Raw genomic sequence first — 21,470 nt, forward strand, 5'->3', positions numbered from 1 at the left:
GCTAACATGGTGAAACCCTGTCTCTACTAAAAATACATTAATTAGCCGGGCGCAGTGGCGGGCGCCTGTAGTCCCAGCTACTCAGGAGGCTAAGACAGGAGAATGGCGTGAACCCGAGAGGCGGAGCTTGCAGTGAGTGGAGATCACGCCACTGCACTCCAACCTGGGGGACAGAGCGAGACTCCGTCTCAAAAGTAATAATAATAATAATAATAACAATAATAATTCATTCCCTTTTACTGCTGAGTATTCCATGGTATGGATATACTGATTTGCTTACTCTCCCCACACCCTTCCCAGGAAAAATTTAATGCCTTAAACATACTGTGTATCTGTTTCTGTTCTGTAGCCCTTTGGGGGTCACAAATCATTGTAATATTTAAGATATTTTCCACCACCCTCCAAGAGCTAATTTTTGCCTCTTTGGGGGTGATATTGTCCCTGTTGAGAATGCATGTTCCTAAAGAATTTGCTGACTTGCTCCTCTTTCTTGCTTCAGGTAAGTGCTCATCTCCAGATGGAGGTAGAAAGACTTGTAGTCCAAAGCTATGTCCTAGAACATGAGAAAACAACCACCCCCGATCCTATGGATGACACCTGCTTCAGCCATCGGAGTCGCCGCAAACTGGCCAAGTGAGTGGTTTCCAGTGACCGCCCTTCTGTGCTGTGCTTGTTTCAGAGTGTAGCAGAGCAAGCAGTGCTGCCTCGTGCAGCTCCCTGAAACACTGGCTGATCATCTCGGAATGAAATCCACTCATCTCAGTTACCCGCCATCCCCTAGCATCAAGCCAGCCGGGCAGGTTTCTGCCTCTTCAAGTGAGAACAATACAGCTGTGTCGAATGGACAGGCTCCGCTTCAGGTCTATAAGGGCCCACACTGAACGTGTTCTGAGATAATGGCCAAAACAGCGATGTGAATCTCTGGGGGAGTTAACATTGTTTCTAGTCTCTGTTTGCGTAGCCATTCGTTGTTCTCCACTCTGGAGAATAAAATTGTGCACAAGAGGTAGAAAAAAAAAATCAGACTCTTTCACTTTTGGAAAAGTAGACTTCCAGGTTTGAAAGGGACTAGTAAGTCTATTAACCATTTCAGAGTCCAGCTGCCAGAGTACATCCTGGACTTTGGCTACATCATCCTTGGCGACGTCCGAACCCACATCATCAAGATCACCAACACCAGTCACTTTCCAGTGTCATTCCACGCAGACAAGCGTGTCCTTCATGAGACAGGTACCCAGGCTGGGGAGACCCTTTCCTATTGCACGTGGTCATTTCTCACAAGGAATCCATCAGTACAATCCTCCTGGAATAGCATTTGTGCCTCTGGTATCAGCTAAAAGGATTCTTGGGCTATTCAGTGATCCTTTGAGCAGTCATTCTGACCCAGTGGGGGCTTTCTCTAGAGCAGCTCTTGTTCGCTGTTTCTCTTTCCCACTAAGAAATTTTTTTTGTTTTGGTCCAGGATTCAGTACCAAGCTAGATCGTGTAAAGAATCTGCCTCATTGTGAAACGGAAATATTTGAAGTGAGGTTTGACTCACAGGGGGCCAATCTTCCTGTTGGAAGCAAAGAAGTCATTCTGCCCATCAAGGTACAAGGCACCACTGGGCCCACCCGGCCCTGCAGGTTTCCAGCTCTGCTTGCTGATCGCCCTAAGATAATCCGGTTATTATGTCAGAGCTGTGATTCTTGTTTTCACCAAACCCATGCCACATGATAACTGCAGTTTATACCCTCTCCAGGTGGTTGGAGGGCCAACAGTTCACATCCGTCTCCAAGCCAAGGTGACCATTCCAACCATGACTCTCTCTCATGGAAAAGTGGACTTTGCCACGATTCAGTGTGGACAGTGCCTGGTGGAAACTATTCAGCTTTCCAATCATCTCCAAGTGCCTTGTGAATGGTTTGTCCAGAGCCAAAAGCCTGTTGACAAGGTAAACGAACTGTGGCCCATTGGTCCTCCTTTCTCCATCTCCATTTCAGCCAGATTTGTAACTCTAGGCCTTGGCGCTCATCATTTCAACCTCCTGCTCAAAGACTCAGTGGCAACAGTTGCCTCCTGAATAAAACCTGGGCCCTTAGCCCAGCGCTTGAGGTTCTATCAGGCCATGCTGTCAGGTGGAATGTCTTATTCATCCTTGTACCTCTGGTATCTACACATTCCCTGACACCTGAGAGGTACTCAGGAAATGTGGGTTGTGTGAGTGGAAGGTAAATGAGCTCATTTTCCATAGAAGGTGATCTAATTGTCTAATATGTGTAAACCAGCTGGAGAAGCACATGCCGAAGTACTTAAGACAGAAACTACGTGCTGAATTAAAGCCAAAGACACGGATCTTCGAAATCCAGCCCATTTCTGGAGTCCTGGATCCTGGTGAGAAGTCCAACGTGCAGGTGAAATTCATGCCAAAAGAAGAGGTGAGCTTTAAAGAAACATGGCTTCATTTTGATTCTCTGGACCTCTTTGAGCTTTACTCAAAGTCCATGCTTGTTTGGGTCTCAAGGGAAGCTTTGAGTGACCTGTGCCTGGCTTTTCTGAATATGGCATCTCAAGCACTTCTGGTTCACATAGGAGCTGTGTGGCCTGGTGGTCTGGAATCAACGGACTAAAATATCCATTTTTATCAGAAGGCCGGGTTTAGTAGCCTTCTGCCTCTGCACACTTACATGCTGTGTGTCTTTGAGGAAATTACTTAGCCTCATTCAGTCTCAGTTCACTCATAAATAAAATAAAAAATAGTAATATTGTATATCAAAAGTCCCTTATTGAAATTCTGAAACCCAATAAGATCCAAAACTAGGGGTGGGGGGTTTGAGATTTCATAAGCTTCGGACCACAACTCATTTGGCAGAAAAATCTCATCTGAATTGACATGAGACCATTTAACCTTTATTTGTACCACTTAGTTTTCAGAGTCAAACATTGCCACCAACCATTAATGTGTTTGATTACAGGGGACCTGCCCCAGACCCTGCTGAGGGTGTTAGGTAACATAGGGTATATACACTGTGTTTACTATTTTTAAAATCTGAATTTGAAAGTATCTGGCCCCTGGGTTTCGGATAACTTATTGTCAACCTGTAATGACTACCTCCTGAGGTCATTTTGAAGATTAAATGCACAATATTGAATAAAGTACACAGCATGCTGCTCTATGTAAGTAAGTCTCTCAATAACTATCATCATCAGTAGTTGTGAAAAGTACGTCCCGGTAGATGGCCTCCTGGAGCCTCATAAATGTTTCTTTTGTGAACGTAATCAACTCAAAGCTACTTCTGACCAGGAACATAGTAAAATTAATAAAATCCTAGAACCAGAGAGAATCTCAAGAGGTTGCACTGGAAAAACTCTTATTCAAAACCTAAGGCACTTGGGAAATATATTTTTCTCTATTCTGTTATTTTAAAAGAAAAATTGATCTGTGTTTTATAGAGGAGCTATGGTTAACTCCCACTTTCCTTGTAATCGCTTTGAGGAAGTGCTTAAGCAGCTTCAGTGAGAAAGAGAAAAAGCAAACAACTTCCTATCTCATTCTAAAATAAAACCCATGTTTTTATCATTATCAAAATCTTCCCAGTTCATTTAAAAGAAAATTAGTAATATGTTTGTCATTCTTAAAGAGTCTTAACATTTTCAAAGGGTTTACTCAAGATTGTGGATTTTTTCCATTACTTAATGAGGGAAATATAAAAAAAAAAAAAAAAAAAGGTTTGTTCAAGCAGTTTCATGAATGTTGAGTTGGAATTAGTCAAAGTTAATAAAATGTTTCCAGCAATTAAGAGATAAATTTATTAGCTGAATACAAGGAATTGGTTAGCCCTGCAGGCCATACAATCCATATATCTGCATCATCATCAACATCAGCAGCGCCAAGAAATCAATGACATCCAGACCAACAATTCTTAGGCTTTATAACATGCTCAAGAAAATGAATGAAATGTTTTAGAAAGATTTCCATAAGCAGCAATTAAAATATAGAAGTTTGAATCATAAGGTACTAAGCCCATAACTATATAGAAACCCCTCTGAGCCAATAATTTATCTTACTGTGTCCAGCAATAGATATTTCTGTGTGTATGTCTATATACATTCCATCCATTTGCTTTTTGCCCTTCAAGCTAAGATAGGAGGTCTTCAAATTGTGATTTTCCTAATTTCCACTCAAACCAAGCCACAAGTCCAGCTATACCAGAATAACCTAGGCATCTGGTTAAAAATGCTGAATCCCAGCCTTACTCTGCCCCTACAGAGTCAGAGTTTCTAGGGATGGAATGTGAGGATCTGCGTGTTTAATAGGTTCCCCAGTGAAATCAGACTAGGAACTATGGGATGGAAAGTAGATTTGGGTACCATTTTGAGAAAACATATGATATCACTACTGACCAGTATCTGGTTGTAATTGTATCTGATGAACTGAATGCCCCAGCTCTGGCATTCTGCCAAACTCTGGGAAAATACGCAAAGTACACGCTTCAGAATCATCACTCCTCGGGAGCAAGGGAGCTGGGGTCTTTTTACTGTAAATCCCCAGAGTCATTGCTTGATAACTAATTCCAGATGGTATCATTTCCCTGGCATTTCTGCCCTGCCCTCCCCTGCCCATGAGCAGCAGGGTCCATGAAATGAGAACCTTTAGGCCCAGAGGTGCAGACAGTGGCAGTTGGAAGTCTGAGCACACTGGAAGATCCGAGGGATGTGACAGTGACACTCAGAGGGCTTGCTACACATGATGAAGCACTTGATACAAGTCCTGGAATGCTAGATACCCAGAATGTATTTGATATCTAGCACTTGGTACAATGCCTGCCATGCTAAATAGCCAGTACTTATATTAATTCAGTAATGCAAATTACTCCTATGCAATTTTATTATAAGTTTTCTCTCTCAATCTAAATAGATAAGTTTTTTCCCCTCAGCGGTGTTTTGTTTTACATGACATGTAGTGGAAATAAATTCAGATGCTTGTTTTGTTTTTATGTTTTCCAGAAATTCTACAGCCAAACCCTGGTGTTTCAGATTGCCCAGAGTGCTCAAAAGCTTACCCTGCTGGCACGTGGGCAAGGTCTAGAGCCACGCCTGGAATTTAGTCCTTCAGTCCTGGATCTGGGGCCACTGCTACTTTGTGCACCTGGAGACGAGGCCGAGGTGATAGTGAAGAATCCTTGCAACTTCCCCATTGAGTTTTATTCCTTAGAATTTGATCAGCAATATCTCATAGAAGAAAAGGTGAGCAGAGGCCAAAGCCAAACTCTGTTTTTCTACACGTGCTGGACCCTGCTACGTACTCATGCTCTTTTCTCTGCATGCAATAACATCCTCCTGGCCTTTCCTGTCTTTTTCCCCTTGAATTCTTCCTTGTCAATTTAGTGATTACTTCTCTAGAGCCTTTTCTGAGCTACTTCCCTTGAACTGAGTAGAATCCTATACATTTTAAGCAGCTAATTGAAAAGCTAATGCATGTTCATGGTTAAAATTCAAACAGTAAAGAACCATACGTAGCAACTTGCCAATATCATTGTATTTGAACTTGAGTTACTTGTAGACAGCATGTAATTGGATCATTTTTAAAAATATCTTTTGCCAATCTCTGACTTTAGTTTATATATTTAGACAGTTTACATTTAGTGTAATTATTGCTATGTCAGGACTTAAGTCTACCATTGCATGTTTTATTGTTTTTTGGTCTGTTTACTTTTTCCTACTTTCCTGTCAGTTGCTTCAACGTTATTTAAAATTCCATTTTTATTTACTCAGAGTGTTTTTTGGGTTTATCTCTTTGTATAGCTCATTTAGTTATTGCTATAGGTATTACGTTATCTACACATAACATTATAATCAACTGGTATTGACATTTTACCAGTTCTAGTGGAATTTAGAAAACTTTCCTCCATTTAACTCCCTTCAGCCTTCTGATTTTTAATATAACTGTCTTAAATATTTTTCTTATATTAGCTAGCACTATAATTACTGTTTCAACTGCTGAACATACATTTGAAGACCCCAGAGGAAAGGGAAAATGTATTATATTTGTCTCTCTTTTTACTCTTTCTGTCCTTTCTTCCTTTCTGATATGCCAAGATTTCTTCTTTTATTTTTAACTTTCTGTTTAGAGAGCTACTTTTAGCTCTGCTGTTAGGGTATGCCTGCGGATAGAAATTTCTTAGTTTTCCTTCGAGAATGCCTTGACCTCCCCTGTCATCATTGAAGGATTTGTTCACTGGATATAGAATTCTGAGCTGACGGTTCTTTCATCCCTTACAATATATGCCACTTTCTTCTGGCCTCCATGGTCTGATGAGAAATTCAATTATTTGAGTAATTTTTTTTCCTCTTTAGGGAAGATTTCATTTCTCTCTCAGTGCTTTCAGGAATTTTTCTGTGTCTTAGTTTACAGAAGTTTGACTATAATGTGTCTTGGCATAAATTTCTTTTGGTTTATTCAGTGTGGGATTTGCTGAGATTCTTGAATCTGTTGATCTTTATCTTCTTTCCAATTTGGAAATTTTTCAGGCATTATTCATTTGAGTACCTTTTTCACCCTCATGCTCTTTCTGCTCTCCTTCTAGGGCTCAAATGACACTCAGATATTTTGTTACTGTTTTATAGCTCTTTAAGGCTCTTTTCTCTTTTTTTTAAGACTATTTTATCTGTTATCCAGAGTAAGTAATTTCTATTATCTTGTCTTCAAGTTCACTGGATTGTGACTTTCTAGGTCTTTTTAGTAAATAGAACTAGGGAGTGTGATTTTTAAGAGGGGAAAAAAATCATAACACATAATGATGTTTCAAATCCCAATTTAAGATTATCGGATTTTATCTAAATTCTTTGATGATACATTTGTTTCTGCTTTCTCTTGAAAATCATGGATATAAACTTACTTATCAATTTATCGTATAAAATATACATTTAGCCAGGCACAGTTGTACACACATAATCCTAGCATTTTGGAAGGCCAAGGCAGGAGGACTGCTCGATCTCAGGAGTTTGAGCCCAGCCTGGGCAACATAGCAAAACCCTATCTCTACAAAAAAAATACAAAATACTTTGGGAGGCCGAGGCGGGTGAATCACGAGGTCAGGAGATCGAGACCATCCTGGCTAACAGGTGAAACCCCGTCTCTACTAAAAAATAAAAAAGTAAAAAAATTAGCCAGGCGTGGTAGCAGGTGCTTTTAGTCCTGCTTGGGAGGACTGAGGCCTACTTGGGAGGCTGAGGCAGGAGAATGGTGTGAACCCGGGAGGCGGAGGTTACAGTGAGCTGAGATCGTGCCACTGCACTCCAGCCTGGGTGACAGAGTGAGACTCTGTCTCCAGAAAAAAAAAAAAAAAAAGTACAAAATAATTTAGCTGGACATGCCGGCACACGCCTATAATTCCAACTACTTGAGAGGCTGAGGTGGGAGTTCCAGTTGAGCCTGGGAGGTCGAGGCTGCAGTAAACCAAGATCATACCACTGCATTCCAGCCTGGGTGACAGAGTGAGACCCTGTCTCAAAATAAAATAAAATAATTAATAAATAGCTTCAAAATAGTAATATCAATATTCCCACTAATAGTAAGACTACTGAGTCCTATTATCCATAAGCATGGTGAGGCCTCTGTACTGTGTTCCAGCAGCTCCCCCAGATCCACATCTCATGCTCCCCACCCTGCTGCCCTACCTTGAGCTACACCTTTGTCTAATAACCTTAGTGTCCTACTCTTTGAAACAGCCTCTTAATTCCCTCCTATGAGCAATATTAAAATTAGCTAGTAATCTCTTTCTTTTTCCCTCTCCCCTTTCCATCTTCTAATTTAAAATGATTTTATTTCCAGTTAATACCAGCTGAGTAGTCATCTCATGTACCCTTCCCCCATATTTGCTACTTGTATTTTATCTGTATTGTCAGAGCTTATAATATTAAGGTGTCAGGACTTAATTTCCATCGTGGAGTCTTAGTTTTACACTAAGCATATTGAATGCCCAACACCAATGCTTACAATGAAGCTTCTCCAATCACTTCTGGATTATCTACAGTTCATTCTCTGGTGGATTTCTCAGGCAGGGATCATGGGAATGATATTCTCTGAGTATTCAAACATTCATAACCATTTATCTGTGACTTTTGAAGATCAGATACAATATTCTTGGCTTACATTTTCTTGACTTGACTATTTTAAATGTGTTGCTCCATTGTTTCCTCATAAGGTATTGCTGTCCGTGAAGCCCAGCGCTGTATTTGTTATCTTTTGCTGCATAGTAAATTAGCCCCAAACTTACTGACTTAAAACAGTAAACATTTGTCATCTTGTGCTTTCTGTGGGTCAGGAATTTGAAGGTGGCTTAGGTGAGGGGGGATTATTCTGCTTTCTCTGGACCGTCCCCCACTCAGCCTTTGAATCTTCTGTCTTCTTTGCTTCCAATGTTGATAGCCTGCTTAGTTTGCAGTCTGCTCCCAGAAGTTTTTCTCAGAATGGGGACCTGCCCCTATGGGGCAGATTCTTATGAGATCCTTAGTGGCTTCTGTTGGCACAGCACCTTCTGTTGAGAGTCAGGCTCCGTGGAAAGCACAATCTAAGACCTGAGGTTTGCATGTGGGAGGTTTCTTGGGGGCATTCTCAGGAACATCTGTGAAGAATAGGACAGCAGAGTTGGGTGGAGTGAGATGAACTGTGATGAGATGGCAACAGAGACTTCAGCTAATTGCATAGGAAGCTCTGGAGCTGGGTTGGCCCTTTGGAGTTGCCCCAGTTGCTGCTTGTTTGCCAGGCCTTTGTGCCCTGCATCAGCCAGTCTTTGGCATATTGCCTCCTTTGCCCACTGATTCTCTATGCCACCTGTATCCTTTATCACAGTTCCATAAATAAATGGGTCACTTCTGAGCTTTCTCTTCTATTTCATTGGTCAGTGTGTCTGTCCCAGCATCATTGCCACTCTGTCTATTACTACAGCTTCCTAATAAGGCTTGTCATCTGGTAGGGCAATACCCTTCTTTTATTCCTTTTCATTAATACTTTAATTTTGCCCTTCCATGTAAATTTTAGAATTTACATGGATCTTATTTTACATGGAGCTTATTAGCAGTGGTGTTCAAATAACTAAAAATGGGGATCCTGAAGAAGGATTATCTAACAAAACAGATTTTTGATACCAACAAATCAGGTTGTTGAAGAAGTAAATGCTTTTTAAAACTTAATTTTACTGTGTCTTATAAATACACTCTAGTATTGCCAGATTTAGGAGAAAAAAATACAGGCTGTCTAGTTAAATTTGAATTTCAGATAAATAACAAATTTTTTTAGTATGTCTCAAATATTACACAGGACATATTTATACTAAAAAGTTATTCCCCTGTCTCTACTAAAAATACAAAAGGAAATTAGCCGGGCGTGGTGGCAGACACCTGTAGTCCCAGCTACTCAGGAGGCTGAGGCAGGAGAATGACGTGAACCCAGGAGGCAGAGCTTGCAGTGAGCCGAGATCAGGCCACTGCACTCCAGCTTGGGCGACAGAGCAAGAGTCCGTCTCCAAAAAAAGTAAAATTAAAAAAAATAAATAAAAGTTATTCATTGTTTATCTGAAACTCAAATTTAACTAGGCATCTTGTATTTCACCTGGCAGCCCTAGTACACATTCACACACATGTGCACACGTGCACATACTTAATACTATTTTACCTCTTTTTTCCCCCGGATCCTCTATTTATGAGACCACACCCTTACTTAGTGTAAAATTGCTAACCACAATATTGTTTAAGAATGAATGTGTCACTCAAGGTAGATAATGGAGGTCTGAACTTTTGTCATGGGAAAAAAAAAGGAAAAGAGTATATATTATTCTTAAAACAAGAAGAAAATTTATTTCCACATGTGAAATGCCTAGGCTGAAATGGAGCAAAGTAAAGATCCGTGTATCCCCACAGGCTCAGAGCTCAGCCCTGCTTCCGAGACCTCTCCAAAGGGCCCCTCTCTTTGAAATCCAGAAAGTATTTGTATAAGTCTCAGCCTCAGGCAGGAGCAGAAGTTTTACAAAATCAGTGACCTGCAGGGAGATTCCTAGTGAGACCAACAGGGTTCCCGTTCTCCCCTCGAGCAGATCTTGCGGAAGCTGAAGGGCTATGATTCCTACAACACCCTGCTGCTGCCTCCCCGCAACCCTGGGGAGAAGCTGCCCCCAGAACTGTACGAGTACTTTAAGGAGATGAAGAAGTCAAAAGAGGAGCAGATGAGGGCGAAATATCTGGAGAATCTGGCACAGGAGAATGGTGAGAACTCAACATGGAGAACCCCTGGCGCCAACCATTGCCTTCGCCCCCCTGAACTACCCCTGCCGTGGGACCAACCCATTTCTGAGTACCTGCCAGGTGCCGGGCAGGCGCTGTCTGCCTTGTGTATTTTATTTCTAACCCTTACAAAATGGGTTGTGTTATCCCCATTTTATAGATGCATAGGCTGGAACACATTCTGCTGTCACTAGGGCCCAATTTGGGTAGTACAACCTAAAAACTGCTAATGCAGATGGAATAACACTTGCTGAATGCCATGTTGAGGGCTTTGCACGTACCGATGAGAAACTGAAGTGCGGGGAGGCCAGGTCCACAGTTTTAAGTGGCAGAATCAGGATTCCAGCCCAGGGCTCTCTGACTCCAGAGTCCATGATGGTAACCACTGCCTCCAATGGGTACACCTAGGTAAGGCAAAGTAATGTAGAAAGGTAGAAATTGGTGCCCTAAAAGCAGGGGGTGGGCATTCCCTCAAGCAAAAGACCAACCCCTCCATAGTCCTCAGGCCAAACTCCAATTGCAGAGCTGTCCTGTGCTCTCAGAATGGTGCCCTTTCTGGCCCACCACCCCTGAGTTATCCCATCATCTGACCAGGGGCTCTTGTGTGCTTGTCCATAAAGGTTCCTCACTGACTTGTGGGACTGTGTGAGTTATGAGGATGTGTCTTCTCTTTGCTTCTCTGTAACCTCATCCTGGAAATGTACCCACCTTGTTCTTACTTGCTTTCATCTGTGTAACAGTCATACATGTAATTATTTTCTTCACGCTCCCTCCACCATTAGCCAAGAAGTCCCTGTAAAGGCATTGATCAAATATTTCCCACGTGTAAAACCAGTGCATGGAACAGCAGTTGACCCAATAGTGCCCAAGAAATGGGTGCTGTGTGAGTGAATGCATTAATGGATTGAATGGAGTAATTTTTCCTGCCACTGGACCTGTCTCATTGTCCAGGAAATAGAAGCTAGTCAGAGACCACTAGTTTGGCTTAAAAGGAGAAGATGAGAGAAGGCAGCTGCCACCCACCCTGTCTCCTAGTCACGTTCCTTGAGTTTGCTAGGGCTGCCGTTGCAAATGCCAGGGACTGGGTGGCCTAATCAACAGAATTTTCTTTTCTCCCACATCTGGAGGCTAGAAGTCCAAGGCTGAGTGTCAGCAGGGTTGCTTTCTTCTGAATCCCTTCTTGCAGTTGGCTGTCTTCTCCCTGTGTCTTCGCCTGGTCTTCCTTCTGTGTGTGTCTGTGTCCTAATCTCCTCTCCCCATAAGGACACCAGTCCTACTGGATTAGGGCCCACCCATGTGACCACATCTTACCTTAATTACCTTTTCAAAGGCCCTATCTCCAAATCAGTCACATTCTGAGATACTCGGGGGTTAGGACTTCCACATCTGAATTGGGAAGGGACACGATTAAGCCCATCACAAGGACCCACTGTGTTGCAAGCACTGAAGTGCTGGGGAAAAAAATTAGTGAAAAAAGTGCTGGGAAAAAAAAATCAAAAATGCAATGAATCCCTGCCTTTGAGAGCTCACAGTCATGAAGAGAGTGCGAGGAGAGACACACCATCAGAGAGACTGCCCAGCAGCCCAAGGCAGGGGCGGCAAGGGCTGCAATGTACAAAGGACCTCCCAAAAGCAGAGAAGGCCTTGGTGCTCCCCTTGTCCTCACACACCATGATTGTGGGCTCACTTATCCATTTGGCCCAATGGAAGGCAGTCTAAGCCAGGATCAGTGGGTGCAGAGGGAACCCAGAAAGGCGCACGCCCTGCTTCTCACCGGTGCCTCTCTCTACTCGCTCTGCTCTCACGCTATAGATTGTCCTTCTCTGCCTCCCTTCCTTCCAGGGAAGGCCCGCAGCCCCAAGTCACACGACCACCATTCACGAGAGAGCTGCAACCCCTCAGGCTCAATTTCTACCCGTGTGACAAAGAGAATGTCTTGCCCTGTAGTAGGGGGGGTCACCTCATACAGTCACAGCCCATTGCACCCCTGAAATGCTATAGAACACGGGCAATCAATGAGGAAGGTGTTGGGCCAATGAAAGGATAGCCGTCCCTAACGACACAGGAAATGGTCATGATAAATTAAAGGGGAAAGCAGGCTGCACATCAGTATGTACAATATAACCCCAAGCTTAGTTTCAAACAATTAAAAATTAAAAGTCTGAGAGGTTGCAACTCTCCTGTGCTGGTATGATAAAATTTAGTGCAATTTCTCTGTCACCGTTTCTTTGTCTATCTCCACCTCTTTTTGTAGCTGAATTCCATCATTTTTGACTCCTCTGAGTTTTCCACATTTTCTGAGCAAATGTATAATTTTAGTTCCTAAACAAATGTCAAAATGTAGAAACACTGTACACAGAGAGACAGAGGAATAGCCGACTGACTGCAGTTCTTGTTTATTTGGGTTGAATGGTCCAGGGTGATGGGAACCCATATGGTGAATCTCCTCTTCATCATTTTTTTTCTTTTCTGCCCCCATCTCCCTTGTCTCCCTCCCAACTCTTCCCCTGGTGTTTTCATCCTTTGCTCGTTGGCAGAAGAGGAAGATATGACCTCATCAGATCAGGGAACCTCTAATAGCACGAAGAGGACATCACTGAGCCGAGGGATCTCTGTCACATCCAACCTGGAAGAGTGGCACGCCCTGTTGGTTGAGTCCAAAACCTATCTAGAGGAAGAGGAGGATGAGGAAAGCCTGGAAAAAATCATGTTCCAAAGTAACCGAGCATTTTAATGTTTTGATACTAGTTCTCTCCAAGCAGAAGTAGGAAGACAATATTCAGTACCTTGTCACTTTCTCCAAGCCTCCTAGTATGGCTCCTAGCCCATCTTGCCCTGCCCACCACAGCTGCCCTCTGGAGAAGCTCTGATCTGCTGCTCACACTAGGATACAAGCTTGAGAGTTGGCTGATGAGCTTAGCATACAATACATTCTTGTCACAGTAATTTGTGTTTCAAGTAGACTAAATGAAGGCCTGAATCTTTCATGCTAAGATTCCGGCAGACTGGGAGGTGTTTAGAGAAACATTATGGGGATGGGGGACATTCTCCCCAGTGTCCCCCCAGTTGGACCATTAGAGAGCTCTTCTCTTGACCTCCCGGCATTATGGGCCCATTTTCTGGCATTTATTTTCCCCAAGTTTTACAAGATGTTAGAACCATATTTAGAAAATTAGATTCTGTGAAACTGGGTTCATGGGGGCCGTTTGCTGGTCATTATAAACCATGACAAGGCATAAGCAACCGTGTCCTGTGCCCACCCCCAGAATAGGAATCATGGGCGAGGCTCAGGAGATCTTTAGGGAGTTAAGTCATCATTCATAGCCCTCATCAACCAGGTGAGTAAATTAAATCAGGAGCATGTAATGGCAAAACGGAGATTAAAGACAGAAATTCCTGGCTCCATGCCTCATAATTAATCCACCCTGGCTATGTTGACGGGCCCCCAAGTGGCTCCTGGTCTCTCTCAGCAGCCTTCCCCACCCCATACACCCTGACTCTGCTCCCCATGCCTGGGCTCTTCCAGGGCTGACCCTGGACATCCCACAGAGAAGAAAGCACACTACAATGCTTAGGATGAAAAAACATGAAACCATAAATGCCCATTAGTAGGCAACTAGTGAAATTGTGACAAAGCCATACAGTGGGAGTTATTTAGCAGCTGTTTAAAAAGAGTGAGCTAGGCCGGGCGAGGGGGCTCACGCCTGTAATCCCAGCACTTTGGGAGGCCGAGGCACCTGGCAACAGAGCGAGATGCCATCTCAAAAAAAAAAAAAAAAAAAAGAATGAGCTAGACCTGTGTTCAAGTAAATGAAAAGATGTCCAAGATGTATTATGTGAAAAGCAAGTTACAGAACAAAATTCAGAGTGTCATCCTAGTTTTGTTATTAAAACACTGTATTTGTGATGACTATATGTATCTGGCTGCACACTGCTCTACAAACTATTCATACACATAGGATCCTGCAACTTGCTTTTTTCTAGACGTTCCTCTAGGCCAATGCATTTGATAAATCAAGGTTTGGCAAACTTTTCCTATAAAAGGCCAGATAGTAAATATTTTGGGCTTTGAAGGCCATACAGTCTCCACTGAAACTACTCAACCCTGCCTTTGGAGGGTGGCTATGATGACAAAGACAATATGTAATCAAAGGATGTGGCTATGTTCCAGTACGACTTTATTTATGAAAACAAGCAGCAGGACAGGTTTGGCCTGTGGGCTATAGTTGACTAGTCTCCGATACTGAAGTCATCATTTTAATAGCTACTGTGTATTGGTTCTATAATAGGAATTTGCTATCATTTATTCATACATTTCCCTTAATGCTCCAGATTTCACTCGTTTCTAATATTTTGCCACTGTAAGCCATCCTGCTCTCCACACAAATGTCCTTTCTACTTTTCAGCAAGAGAGATTCCCCAAAATAGAAGTAGAGTCAAAAAATCTGTTTTTTTTTTTATTTTAGTAGCTCTAAACAAATTATTAGCTATAAATGTTAGTAGCTATAAGCAAATTATTAGCCCAAAAGGGCCTTCTCGTATACTACAAGTGGGGACTGCTGCAATGTTTGCCATTAAAAAAAAAAAAAAACACAGCATTTAAAAAGAAATATCCATTCCCATTTCCATCAGTACCCATATAACTTCTGGCTGTGTAGCATGCATGCCATGTGTGCACACAGCATATATTTTAAATTTGCAGCTGACAAGCTTCAGAGCATTGACAGCCACTCCATGGAGGAAGTTGGAGAGGTGGAAAACAACCCAGTGAGCAAAGCAATCGCTCGCCACCTGGGCATTGACATTTCTGCAGAAGGCCGCCTGGCCAAGAACCGGAAAGGCATCGCCATTATCATTCACGGGACACCCTTGTCAGGTATGCACCAATTCTGAGGGGAGGTTAAGACCAGCGGTGCCATATCTTCTCTGTAAACTCTGCGGCTTCCAGAGTAGCAACATCAGCTGTGTGGTCATGGCAAAGACTAATGACTTTATTTGAGGAGCAGCATAGAGTAGCGATTACACATTTATAGCTGTGTGCCTTTGGGAAAATTAAGTTGTCTGTGCTCAGTTTCCTTGTCCGTAAAGTGGTGTTAACACTATCTATTTTATAGGGTAGTCATGAGAATATAATGAGAACATTTATATAAAATGCTTATCTCAATACTTGGCACATAGTAAATACTCAAACAAAAAGCTGCTGATGTTATCATTATTATTACTATGATGACTGGCACATAGTAAACACTCAAACAAAAAGCTGTTGGTGTTATCATTATTATTACTATGATGACCATTAGCATTCACAATTATAACAATATCTGCAGTGTGAATCCTCATTGAAAAGAAGCTTCCATCACGTGCTAAATATTCTCAATAAATATTTTCCTAACCATAAACCAGTCAAGGGGTGAGCCCTTGATAAAGAAAGGATTCTTGTTAAAGAATCCTTTATTATCTCCAAAATTACATATGCTAACTTTGCCATCAACCCAAAGGAGCAAAATCACCTACAATGGAAAAAAAAAATCTTATTTGTATAGTAATTTGCAGTTGACAGAGCTCCTTCCCATCCATTTGTCTATTTAAACTTCAGAACCATTCAGAAAAGAGAATTTGACTTCCCCTAACTTATAGGAAGCCAAAGTTCAGAGAAATTCAAGGACGTCTGCCCAAGGCCACCCAGTTAGAAAGCGGCAGAGCGGAGGGATGTTGGGAGGATGCCCTGCCACCTCTCTTAGCTTCAGCTTACTTGACGAAGGGCCGTGAAATCTTGTTCTGACCCAATTACTATCACTCATACAGACAACATTTATGGAGGATTTTTGATGTTCTAATCACTGAGAGGCCCAGGAATCTTAAAATGTCACAATTCATTACCCCTTCCTTTGAAGAACCTTTCCTTGAAAAGTTGTAAACCAGGACCTAAAAAGTAGAAGGCCAGATCTGTGGGCAACAGGCAGAAATCAAACAAGCCAAGTAAGAACATAACTGGAAATGTTTTGAAGACCCCACACACACACACACACACACACCTGCAGAGGCTCAGGCCATTTTCGGTTGCACTAAAAGGAATGACAGAAGGATGGTTGATGGACCCGCAGAAACCGCAGACAACTGGAGAGTTAACACCAAAAATGCACTGACCTGGAAAGAGCCACCAGCCCTGTTTAGTGGAGGCTCAGTCACTTTCCATCTGCAGGCGAAAAGCCTGTTAGAGTGTGAACTACAGTAATAACAAGCCTGGCATTTTTATGGAACTTTACAGCTTTCACAGAATCTTCATGAAGAACAGCTTAACAGTCTATGTCAAAATCAGACTGATCAGTATAAGTTCTTTTGCCCCTTTTGTTTATGGTGAAGTTAGCACATATAACTTTTGAAGGCAATAAGAGACTCTTTTGTTTATAATCCATATACTTAAGGATTATCCCCAAACTGTTAAATTGCTGACCTCAGAGAGGGGATTAAGAAGGAGAGGGAAGACACCTCATTTGGAATGTATACATCTCTGAATTGTTTGAATTGTATTCTTTCCATAATTTAAAAACATTAAAATATTAGAGAAAAAAATCCAAGACATTAAATTATTTAAAAAGAGAAAGAAATATATGTGCAGACTCTGACCTGGCAATGTTACTTCTAAAAATTTCTTAGGAAAAATAATTAATGATGTGGACAAGATGAACTGCTTGAATGTTCACTGCAGCACTGTATGCTGTAATAGAAACTTGGGAGCAACTGTAACATTCAGTATGGGGGACTGGTTAATCCGGCCACAGTACATTTATATAGTGAATTTTATTGCCATTAAAAACAGCGTCTTGTACACCCATGTTCATAGCAGCATTAGTCACAATAGCCAAAAGGTGGAAACAATCCAAATGACCATCCGTGGCTGAATGGAAGAAACAAAATATGGTACGATGTGATGCTATTCAGCCTTAAGAAGGAAGGAAATGGACAGGGCGTGGTGGCTCACGCCTGTAACCCCAGCACTTTAGGAGGTCCAGGTGGGTGGATCATGAAGTCAGGAGTTCGAGACCAGCCTGGCCCCCATGGTGAAACCCCGTCTCTACTAAAAATACAAAAATTAGCCGGGTGTGGTGGCAGGCGCCTGTAATCCCAGCTACTCAGGAGACTGAGGCAGGAGAATCGTTTGAACCCAGGAGGCGGAGGTTGCAGTGAGCCGAGATCATGCCATTGCACTCCAGCCTGGGCTACAGGGCAAGACTCCATCTCAAAAAAAAAAAAAAAAGGAAGGAAATTCTGACATGTGCTACAACACGGAAGAACCTTGAGGACCTTATGCAAGGTGAAATAGGACAGTCACAAAAGGACAAACGCTGTATGACTCCGCTTAGATGAGGTACCCAGGCTGGCCAAATTCCTAGAGACAGAAAGAGAAACAGAATGATGGTTTCCAAGGGGCTGGGAGGGTGGTGCGTATTGGGGAGTTACAGTTTAATGGGTACAGAGTTTCAGTTCGGGAAGATGACAGCGTTCTGGAGGTGGATGGAGGTGATGGGGGCACAGCAAAGTGAATGTACTTAGAACCACTAAACCGTATGCTTAGAAATGATTTAAGTTGTAGCTGTTATGTATATTTTACCACAGTAAAAACAGTGTCATGCAGGTGTATTGAATGAATGGAAAATTGTTCATGTATATCATTTTACATGAGAAAGGGTGCCATACTCGTGGTGTGTAGTTTGTATTAGTGTCCCGTTGCTAATATACCAAGTGACGACAAACTTCATGGCTTCACATAATGCAAATTTATACTGTCATAGGTCCGGAGGACAGAAGTCTAAAATGGGTGGGCAGGGCTGTGTTCCTTCTTGGAGGATCTGGGGGACAATCCGTTTCCTTGTCTCTTCTAGCTTCTAGAAATGTTGCTTGCATCCCTTGGTTCCTGGCCCCTTCCTCCTCCTTCCCAGCCATCAGCATAGCATCTCCCAGTCTCTCCTGCTGCTTCCATGGTCGATTGACCTGCTCTGACTCCAACCCTCTTGTTCTCCTCTCATGGGGACCCATGTGATTACATTGTGCCGAGTCGGATAATCCAGGCTAATCCCCCATATCAAGATCTGTAGATTAATCACATCTGCAAAGTCTCTTTTACCCTAAAAGATAATATGTTTGCAGGTTCCAGGAATTAGGATGTGGAAATCTTTGGAGGAGCCATTATTCAGCCTACCACATAACCTATTTCTTTTTTTATAAGAAATACAGTTACATGTGTACTTAGCAACCATAGGCTAACTGTACTATCCCTGAATGAGTAGATGATGGATTTTTTTTTCTTTTTTTGTCTGTTATATCTGAATTGTCAGCTTTTTTTTTTTTTTTTTGAATGAAAGTACCTTGAAATGAGAAAAGAAATCAACACAAGTTATTCTTTAAAATAAAAAAGTCTTCCTGTTAGAATCAGAGACAGGAAGAACAACAAAGTATTTTAAAGATCATCTGATAGAACCTGTTTCTTAAACAGACTGGGTGCAGTGGCTCACACCTGTAATCCCAGCACTTTGGGAGGCCACGGCAGGCGGATCAGTTGAGGTTAGGAGTTCGAGACCAGCCTGGCCAACATGGTGAAACCCCGTCTCTACTAAAAATACAAAAAATTAGCCAGATATGGTGGTGGGCACCTGTAATCCCAGCTACTCGGGAGGCTGAGGAAGGAGAATCGCTTGAACCCGGGAGGTGGAGGTTGCAGTAAGCTTAGATCTCCCCACTGCACTCCAGCCTGAGCAACAGAGTGAGACTCCATCTCAAAAAAAAGAAAAAAAGAATCTGTTTTTAAAACTGAGGGAAAACCCAGTGAGGATGCAGATTGCCACAGCATGCACGCATCGGTGGCAGGGTTAGAATCAGACCCACGGCCCTGACTCCAGGCTGAGGTCTTCCTTCTCTTTGCTGCTGACACCTCCAGCCACATGGGAAGGAGGCAGAGCACTCAGAGAGATCACTTTGCAGGGACCTCTGTTCTTGAGACCTTTTCTGTCTGGGACACTGAGCAAATGAGCACCATTAAATTCAACCCACTGGTCTTTTTGATAGGAAAGTCAGCCACCGCGGTCAGCATGGCCAAGTACTACAACGCGGCCTGCCTGAGCATCGACTCCATTGTGCTGGAAGCTGTGTCCGACAGCAACAACGTCCCAGGGATCCGGGCCCGTGAGCTCTGCATCAGGGCTGCCATAGAGCAATCCATGAAGGAAGGAGAGGAGGCTGGTAAGAACCCATTCTCCCGGCTTTTTGTGGCCAAGTCACCAGCACCCCCACTGGCAACACCCATCTTCTCTGTGCCCCACTGAGCTCTCCTCCCACAGCCTGGTTGAAGTCTGCCCTACAGCATGCTGCCAACTTCATAGCCCAGAGGAGAATTCTCTTCACGAAGCATGCCCGGGTCTCCTGCCCTGCCCACTGCCAGCGTGCTCTTGCCTCTGTAGGGACCAGGACAATGAATAAGACACAGCCCACACCTTTGGAAGTCTGACACCTGGAGGTGGCGGGGGAAGAAGCAGACTTGGGGTCAGTCAGAGCAAAGGAAAATAAATTTGCAACAGAAATACCAACTTCTGTGAAAGAGCAAGTTTGGGATGAATGGGTTCCAACAAGGGTGATTCGGGAAGTTTTCAAGGAAACAGGTTTGAAGAAGCAAGAGAATGTTAGTAGGCAAAGATGGGGACAAGGACATTCCAGAATGAAAAAGCAGGGAAGCTGATCATAAATTAGGGGTGGGAAAGCAGGTTGAAGCCAATCATTGTTGACCTTGAATGCCAAGATTAGGAATTTAAGTTTTATGTTCAAGGAAAAGAGCCATTGGGACAGTTTTCACACTATGGAGAAATGGTCAGAAAATCACTATAGGAAGGTAGCCCTTGACTATCATGTAAAGGAAGCGATAGTGAAGCTGCAGACAAATGGGCCTGGGCTGGCCAACCTGACAGCCACCTGCATGGTAGAGAATTGAAGGAGTAAGAAGGATTTAAGATGGCCACACCCAGATTCCAATCCCAGAAACCAGGAGAGAGTGATGTCATTTACCTAGATAGGGAACACAAGAGGAAGAGCAAGTTTGCCGGAGAAGAAAATAAATTGGGTTGGGTTTGGGGGAGGGGGGTTGTTTTCTTCCTTTCTATCTTTTTTTTTTTTTTTTTTTTTTTTTTTTTTGAGATAGGGTATCTCTCTGTCACCCAAGCTGGAGTACAGTGGTGCGATCATAGCTCACTGCAACCTCCTGGGCTCAAGCGATCCTCCCACATTAGCCTCCAGAGTAGCTGGGATTACAGGCATGCACTACTATGCCTGGCTAATTTTTAGGGTCTCACTATGTTGTCCAGGCTGGTCTCAAACTCCTGGCCTCAAGCAGTCCTCCCAAAGTGCTGGGGTTACAGGATTCAGCCACTGTGCCTGGCCTGAATTGAGTTTTGGAATCCCATAGCGGGGAGGCCTCATGTGGCCTTCCTACAAAAAGTTGAGAATTCTGGCTCCATCAGGTTATCTGAGGACCTTCAGAGCAGGCAAGCAGCTGCTCGATGGGAAAATATACTAAACACCAAGCAGAGTGCCTGCTCAGAGCGGAAGCATTCCTGTGTCAGTACCCATGGCATGACGTAATCCCAGAAATACTTCCAGCCTGCTAGTTGATAAAACTGGCTGGGACTTTCAGGGTCGTCCCCTCCCCTCAATACCTCTGCATGGGACACTTAGGGAAATGGAAGATTCTTTGCTAGGAAGAGAAATAGCTCTTTAGTGAGAACCTCTGGCTATGCCCTAATGCTGATTCTCTTAAATTTTTTATTTCCTTTTCTGTGAAATAATCTACCTTTCAGAGTGATCTGTGGAGCCATGTTTATGTCCTGTGCCCAAGGGTAAATTTGAGCTCCTGGTCTGAGAAAGGAACATCAAGCTAGAGACAGAGCTGGGAGAGTCTTTCTCCATGAAACCACTGGGGTAGATGAAGCAGCCAGAAAGGCCCAGCATGAGCCAGGAGGACTGGATAAGGGGGTTAGGACCGTGGAGAACGCCGACATTTCAGGAGAGGTCGTGGGGAAGCCGGGAAGGCAGAGACAGCAGAGCCAGGGTCATAGGGACTGTCAGGGAAGTCAAGGAAAGGGCCCCGGAGCCTTAGGAAAAGGAGAAGCGAGGAGGAGTTTCCCGTCCCTCAGAGCCCTGCTGGACGGGGAGCCTTCCTGCTGGCC

General features: G+C 43.2%; 1 protein-coding gene across 3 annotated transcripts in view; it reads left to right on the top strand.

Annotated features, from left to right (window-relative positions):
- Nucleotides 1–21,470, top strand: part of HYDIN (HYDIN axonemal central pair apparatus protein) — a 463,051-nt gene that overhangs the window by 302,288 nt on the left and 139,293 nt on the right. For all 3 annotated transcript variants that reach the window (XM_050772650.1, XM_050772651.1, XM_050772652.1), the window contains 10 exons: nt 500–633; nt 1,094–1,230; nt 1,463–1,590; nt 1,742–1,933; nt 2,268–2,417; nt 4,987–5,226; nt 10,074–10,242; nt 12,798–12,977; nt 14,963–15,136; nt 19,324–19,497. In XM_050772650.1, coding sequence (XP_050628607.1) covers nt 500–633; nt 1,094–1,230; nt 1,463–1,590; nt 1,742–1,933; nt 2,268–2,417; nt 4,987–5,226; nt 10,074–10,242; nt 12,798–12,977; nt 14,963–15,136; nt 19,324–19,497 — 1,678 coding nt within the window. The remainder of the gene's footprint in view (nt 1–499; nt 634–1,093; nt 1,231–1,462; nt 1,591–1,741; nt 1,934–2,267; nt 2,418–4,986; nt 5,227–10,073; nt 10,243–12,797; nt 12,978–14,962; nt 15,137–19,323; nt 19,498–21,470) is intronic.

This window comes from Macaca thibetana, chromosome 20, assembly GCF_024542745.1.
Source record: "Macaca thibetana thibetana isolate TM-01 chromosome 20, ASM2454274v1, whole genome shotgun sequence".
NCBI lineage: Eukaryota > Metazoa > Chordata > Mammalia > Primates > Cercopithecidae > Macaca > Macaca thibetana.